Source organism: Arachis hypogaea, chromosome 14 (genome assembly GCF_003086295.3).
Source record: "Arachis hypogaea cultivar Tifrunner chromosome 14, arahy.Tifrunner.gnm2.J5K5, whole genome shotgun sequence".
Lineage (NCBI taxonomy): Eukaryota > Viridiplantae > Streptophyta > Magnoliopsida > Fabales > Fabaceae > Arachis > Arachis hypogaea.
Window position 1 is genome coordinate 2,380,434 of NC_092049.1, and position 7,496 is coordinate 2,387,929.

Below are 7,496 nucleotides of genomic sequence, written 5' to 3' on the forward strand. Positions count from 1 at the left end.
GTGGTTAATGTTACTGTCTATAACCTTGAGGGAGTGAATTAAATTTAGCTATTTTAAGATCTAAAAAGCATGTTTTCACACTTAAGTACAATTCAAGGAAGAATAACAAAACCATGCTATTTCACTGAATAAATGTGGGAAAATGTGATAAAATCCCCCAAATTAAGCATGGGGTTTATCAACCTCCCCACACTTACACAATAGCATGTCCTCATGCTATACCAATAAGGACAAGAAAAGGGGTATAAACATTTATTCAATGCAAATAACCTAAACACATCTATCTATATGAATGCAAACTACCTAAATGCAACCTATCCAAGTGCAACTACCTAGATGCATGCAATTACTTAGGTCAAAACAAATCAATCCCCAAGCAACCAACATAAGCATAAGGGCTAAAGCAATAACAATCAAACCAAACCCACAATTGCATTGAATTATCAAAAAGATTCACAAACTCGCAAGAAAAGGGATGATCATGATGGAAACATGTAATTGAGCAATCGAACCCTCACCGGATGTGTATCCGCTCTAATCACTTAAGTGTTTGGGGTTGATTCACTCAATTGTCCCCTAATCATGCTTTCCAAGATTTGTTTTTCATCTAACAATCAACAATTACTCAATGCATGCACACAATTATTATGAGGACTTTCCATAAGGTTGTAATGGGGTTGAGACAAGAGTAAGATTGTATATGGTTAAGTGGACTAGAATTTGAGTATTTGATTAACCTAAGTTTTCCACCTAACCTATATAACAACCTATACAATTTCAAAACTAACCTAACTACCCATTTTTCACTTTTCACATACTCATACATTCTCTTTTGATTTCCACTTTGGGGCATTTTTGTCCGCCTTTTATTGCTTCTCTTTTTCTTTTTCTATTATTATTTTTTTTCTTTTTCTTTTTCTACATACATATTTTTTTTCCTTTATCATTTTTTTTTCTTTTATTTTTCACAATAAAGTATATACAAACTTATCAATGCATATGGTTTTACATTTATGCATGAGCATGTACCCAATCCCCTAAATTTCCAATGGAAATACAAAATACCCTTTTATCCCAACCAATGTCCCAAATTTTCCCACACTTGAATGATTCACACACTCACTAGCCTAAGCTAATCAAAGATCCAAATTAAGAACATTTATTGTTTTTCACTTAAAGCTTGTGATGTGCTAAAATTAAAAACAAATGAAGTTAAAATAAGCTCAAAGTTGGCTAACAATGGTTGATGAAAGGTAGGCTATTTGGGTAAGTGAGCTCAATGAAATGATGACCTCAATCATACAATTGCATGTATACATGGAATAATGGACATAAAGAATCAAATAAATCACAGATCACAATCATAGGAAGAGAACAATTACACACAAAAAGAAAAATAAGTGGTTATAAGATATAACCACACAATTAAGTTCAAAATTCACAAACTTGTGTTCTTAGCTCAAAACATATTCCACAATATATATAATTCAAGCAAGTTTTTCATAAAAATTTTCAATCAATTGGGGTGGTGCCCTATAGATAAATTTCTTGAAGAATTTCATTGTTTTAACTGAGTTTATTATATGTATCGTAAATGAATTGTTGTGATTGAGAAAGTTTAAAAATTCCTTAGTTTATTCTCTTTTTCAAACAAACCAAATTTCTTATGCAAAGAGGGATAAACTAGGCTTCAACAATCCAAATTTTTCTAATCACAACCTATAAACTATCAACTAAAAATGCAAATCCAACTAAAAATATAAAATATATACAATCCAAAGTGCAAAGTGCAAAATGCAACAAACTAAAACAAAGGTATCCCAAAATACTAATATGTACAATAATCCAAAAGTGCAAATAAAACAAAGTAACACAACATAAGAGATAAATGTCTGAAATTGTCACCCAAAATAGCAATTCCACCGACGGTGACAACGATGACCTCCCCACACTTAGAATGAAGCATCGTCCTCGATGCTACTGCTGAGACTGGGTGTGAGGGTCCACGTCCGCATCTGGCTGGGGCTGAGGCTGTGGCTCCACAGAGGTCTGCTGCGTCTCCGTGGGAACCTGAATCTGTGTGGGTGCCTCTGGCTGCTAAGTCTGCTCCTCCTCCTCTGCGGAAGAAGTGTCGGAATCAGGGGGCATCTCGGCGCCCAGCGAAACTAGCATCTGACTCACACCATTACAGCGTCGCAATATGCGACGCTCCCTGCGCTCCATGAGTCTGATGAGATGCTGTACTAGTAGGTAAGTCGGCTGGGGTGCTGGCGGTGGTGGTGCTGGTCCGATAGGTGCTGCTGGTGTTGTGGATGGTCCTGCTGCAGCTGAAGAGGAGGGCAGGCCAGGTGTCGCTGCTGCTGAAGCTCTAGCTCTACGCGGGGCTGGTGGCTTGTCACTCACCCACGTTCCCCACGGAATAAATCTCTCCTTTCCGTGGACTGTGGGTGGTGACTCATCCTCTGGCAGCCATGGAATTCCAGCCCGCTGAGCCATCTCTGTGACCAACGTAGGGAATGGGAGTGTGCCTCTAACATGAGCTCGCCACATGAACCTCTTGATCAATCGGGGAAAGTACAGCTCTTTCCCCTCCATAATGCATCCAACGAGCACTAACATGTCGATCGGGATCTCAGTGAAATGCGTGGTAGGCATGACATAGTGTGCGAGAATCTGCTGCCATGTCTTCGCCTCCCTCGTCAGGTAATCAAACAACATCCCCTTAGGCTTCGTCTTGCCGGCATCCAACACCCACGGGGCGTCCGGTAGGGCAATCACACTCCTCAGTGCATCATAGTCGAAGGTGAGGCAATGTATCTCCTCCTCAGCCCTATGATAAGCATCTTTGTCGCTGGCCTTGGGCTGGCAATGGAGGGCGTCCTCTATATCAGCCTCCATCATCAGAATCTGCCCACCTCTCAAGTGAATCGAGTCGAGGGTCGGTCTGAAGAAGTTGCAGTAGAACTCCTGAACCCAGGACTCGTTCACTCTAACTAACTCCCGATCCACGAAAGACAGGCCTAACCCCTCAATTCGAGACTCAATAGATTGCCTCAGATCGGGAGGGATAGACAGCTTCTTCTCCAAATTCAGATGCCGTTTCTGAAAGACCGGAAAGCGGAGCTCACAGTACAAATTAGGGAACCTTGTTCCGTCAACAGGAGGTAAGAGCTGATCCGCTTTCTCTTTGTCAGAAAGAGATATCTTGGCATAGCCGGAGATTGCAGAAGTAGTGGAAGACTGAGATTGCTTCCTTTTTCGGGGAGTAACCTTTGCTTTTCCTTTCCCTCTATCAGACATCCTGAAAAAACAGCAATAACAGGATATAGACAATTAAGGAAGGTAGAGGAATATAAAGCAAGGAATCAAGTAGCAGACAGAAAATAGGTAACCAGAGGATTGAGACATATTCATGAAGTGAGTTAAAGAAGGGAATTCTTGGAATGCAAGAAAACAGAATTTAAATCTCAGACAGAATACAAACCAAGAAATTCATGCAATAACAGCAAATGCTTGTTTGTTAAGCAATCACAACTGTCATACCCCAAAAGAATGTGAAAAGGGTTAATTTGACAAGTTAGAGAGACGATTAAGTCAAAAGTTAGAAAGGTGGTTAGAAATTAGTGGCATGACAATTATGGAGCTTAACCAAGAGAAGTCCACAATGTATAAGAAACAAGCACACTCACGTTCATAAGGATGATGCAAATCATTGATGATGAAATATGAATTGCATAAAAGCATACAATAGAAAAGCAAGCCTTCATCAATGTTCATGGTCACTAAGTTTGTAAAAATTGGTGTTGAAGGAATTAGGATTAGCACTTGGTGTAACCAAAAGAAAGTTGAAAGCAATTTCAGTTAAAAAGGGTTCACACCAGTGGAAAGCACCAATTGTTACAAATGTACGAACCTTAATCAAGAAAAAATACAAGTTTAAATCAAATGGTGAGCTTTGGCATTAGCTTCATTGGTCAAGTAAGGTGAAAATTGAACCTTAACCAAGAAGTCATAAAGCTTTTGACTTAACTTGAAATGTTGAAAACGCAAGAAGGTTCATATTGACTTGATTAATCGAGGTTCTATTTGACACAGAAATCCGTCAAATAGTTCCTTGAATTAACCAATTTCAATGACAAACGGGAATCAAAATAAAACGGGAATGCTGACCAAATCAACTAAGGAATTGTACTTGGTATAACGTGAATGAATTTTCAAACCAAAAAGTGCCAAGTTCCATCCCTAAGTTGCAAGTTAACAACAGATTGCTTCCTAAGAATTTTGGCAGCATTCCGGCAGTAAATTGGACGTTCCCGGATAACAAACAGCAGCAAAATAACACATGAATCCAGATTGCATCAAACATGTAAAACAATCAACCAATTCATATGGTTCAGGCAACATCAAGCAGAATAACACAAATTGGATCAGCATAGCAGCAATCAAACAATTCAAATGAATCCAAAATTAACACCGCAGTAACATACTATACACAGAACATAAACATCATCACCATTCAGCAAAGCAAATTCATTCAACCATTTCAGATAACAAGAACAGAACAATTATCAGGCCTAAATCCACTAACCACATCCTAGCTACCTAACCACATGCAATTCTATCTAACCTAATCAAACAGAATTCAAACTAAGCTAACTAATATTACCAGAACAGAATTGATTAAAGCACAAGCAAAAACAGAGCAACCTGAAGCAGGGGAGAACACGGGGTAACCTGGAAGAAGAGCAGAAATGGAAGCAGGAAGGGTAGAAGAAGGCAGCGCCGTCTAAAGAAAAAGAAAATGATATTTATATGAGTTTAAAATGATATTCAAGTCAACCAAACATGCATAAAATGACACCAGAGACACAAATACAATATTCAAGAACAACAGCACCAGTTACAGTCGAATTTATTTGAAATACAGCGAAAGTTTCTATTTATACAAACTCAGTTCCAAACATGCAAACATGCACAAAAACACATGAAAATATACATTAAACTATTCGCGAAATAGAACGTAAAACAGTTATCACCGATTGAACAGTTTGATGAGAGCAGTAATATCTATTTTAAACCAAGAACACATAATGAATCTACTTAATAAATAGAAATACGACTATATAGTGTTTCACGTTCGAAATGAGAAAGAGAAAAGTGAAAAACCTCGACGATTAGTGAAATAGTACCTTGAATAATCTTTCTTCTTTTGTTTCCGTATTTTATTATGGAGAGTTTGAAGGTTTCTTGTTGATTTCCTTGAGTGTTAGCGACGATTTTGATAGTTTTTTGAGAGATTTCAAACGTCATTTGAATCTTCAGGGTTTAGGGTTTTGATCGAGGAAGAAGAAGAACCATCTTTCATAATCGTGAGTGAGCGCACTATTGAAACCGTTGAGTTAGCGCGTGTTTACACACGCTCGTATAGGTGAGGGTTGTTTTTGTTGGGCTTGTCATAACTTATATAACTTGTAAGTCAAAAAAACTTGTATATATAGTAGGTTTGTACTTTTATTTATATATTATTATGTTTCATAAGTCTTACACCTATAATTTATTATCTTCTACAATAATCAACCAAATAAATACATCATAATGTTCTTATCTGTCTTCTTTTCTTTTTCTTTTTTTTTTTTCATTTTGTTAGTTTTTAATTTTAAACTTTTAAAGAAACTCAACTTGCTCCAGGTAGGCACAGCAAGGAGAATAGAACAAGAATCCCAGTAACATAAATATGAACTCATTAGGGCCATTAACAACAAACAATACAAGCAGAATTAAACCACGAAAACCATCCCCAAAGAGCTATCCTCTAGTTATTCCCTTCAATGCTCATTAATTTTCCATTTCCATTGGCTTAATACACCTAAATGGGCTCCAAAACCGCATGAACAATGTGTTTATGATCATTTCTCGTTGTATGAATACTGAGGTTAGTATTCCATTCTTTAAGTCAACAATGTGTGTTTTATATTAGTTATTGAGCCTTATCATATCTTGTAAGTTATGAACAATGTCATGTCGTGGTATCCATATCATTCAAAATATCATGCTTCCGGTTATCTAGGAATCTAACCACAATATACAAATCCAAACATGTCTATCTAGTTCAAATGTTTGAAAGTAAAATTCAAGCGATTCACAATTATATTATAAGAGAACCATGCATAGAGTTTCCATACCTGATTCACCAATGCAGTGTCCAACACCTTTCTTTCTTTTGAAAGGAGGAGAATCAGGAACAGCCATTTCATTTGAAACCCTTGCATCTTCATTGATTTTCTCTTTTTCCAATCTGTAGTTCTCATCCTTCAGTTTCTGAATGGTCTCCAAATTCTTCTTATTTTCATCCTCCAATTCACTGCATCTGATCCTAAGTGCAGCAATGGCATCGTTATCATCCAACCATTTTCTCTCCAAATTCTGATACTGTTGCTCTTTCTTCTTCAGTTGATCTTTGGTGTGAAGCCTCTGTAGCATCTCCAATTCATACTTCACAACGAGGGAACCAATCTCCGCTTTGTGTTTGGCATCTCTGGCCAACAAAACCTCTTCAGCTTTATCACAGTTGGTGCGTAAACCCGAGAAGAGCTCCGAAATGCTCATCTCGTTCAAGCTTCCATGGTTGCTAGAAGAAGCGAGGATCGGAGGTGAACCAGGTTCGGTTTTAGGTTGCAAGCCCATGAGATTATAAGAAGACCCTAAAAATGCAAACTTTGAAAGGGAAAAATATAAGAGTCGGTTTTGGCAAAGTTATTTGCTTTTGATGAAGCATAAAAATGCATATCCATGGACAGAGAATGTGTTTGAGAGAGAGAGAAACAGTGGAAAATGAAATGAGAATGGGATGTAGAAAAGCCGGAGAAGAATGTGAAGGTGGGAGTGGAAAAACAAAGAATCACACTGGAGAGTGACGTTCCAAAGATTGAGATGAGTAAAATTTGACCATTAATGTGGGAGTGGAAACATAGAATCACACATACAGGGGTGACAGTGGGCGGGTAGGGACGGATTTTTACTTTAATTCTATTATTATTCTTCAAATGTTTATGTATGGATAGGGGTGGAAATACATCAGGTCAGGCCAGGCCAGTCTTTGTTTTTAACAGGTTTGACCTGTCATGTAGTCAATTGGTCTGAGCTTATTTGTTATAGACTTTTTTTAAAGTATTAAACATTTATTCAGCTTGACTTGGACTAAAATCTGTTAAAAGACCTGATAATTTTTAAATAAATATATTTATATGTAATATGTTATATTTAATATTTATAAAAAAATTTAAATTTTAAAATATTTAAAATATACAAAACTATTTATAATTAAATATAATAAATTTAAAATATCTCATAATTTTTTTAATAATAAAAAAATTATTTATATATATATAATTATGTATTAACAAGTCCAGGCAGGCCTGACAGGCTAATAAGATTAATTAGTGAGCCTGGATTTGGCCTATTAACATAATAAGGCTTTTATAAAAGTTTGAGCCTAT

General features: G+C 36.9%; 1 protein-coding gene across 2 annotated transcripts; it reads right to left on the bottom strand.

Annotated features, from left to right (window-relative positions):
• Positions 1 to 1,750: 1,750 nt before the first annotated feature.
• Positions 1,751 to 6,992, bottom strand: LOC112740545 (uncharacterized). 2 transcript variants are annotated; one of them, XM_025789208.3, is made up of 3 exons: positions 6,183 to 6,992; positions 4,708 to 4,786; positions 1,751 to 3,301 (listed from the first exon to the last, which is right to left on the bottom strand). In XM_025789208.3, the coding sequence occupies exons 1-3, from the start codon at positions 6,682 to 6,684 to the stop codon at positions 2,098 to 2,100; spliced, it is 1,785 nt and encodes a 594-aa protein (XP_025644993.1). In that variant the 5' UTR covers positions 6,685 to 6,992; the 3' UTR covers positions 1,751 to 2,097. The 2 variants fall into 2 exon arrangements, with proteins under 2 accessions (XP_025644993.1, XP_029147763.1); XM_029291930.2 differs by having other exon boundaries at positions 4,735 to 4,786; positions 6,183 to 6,986.
• Positions 6,993 to 7,496: the final 504 nt, after the last annotated feature.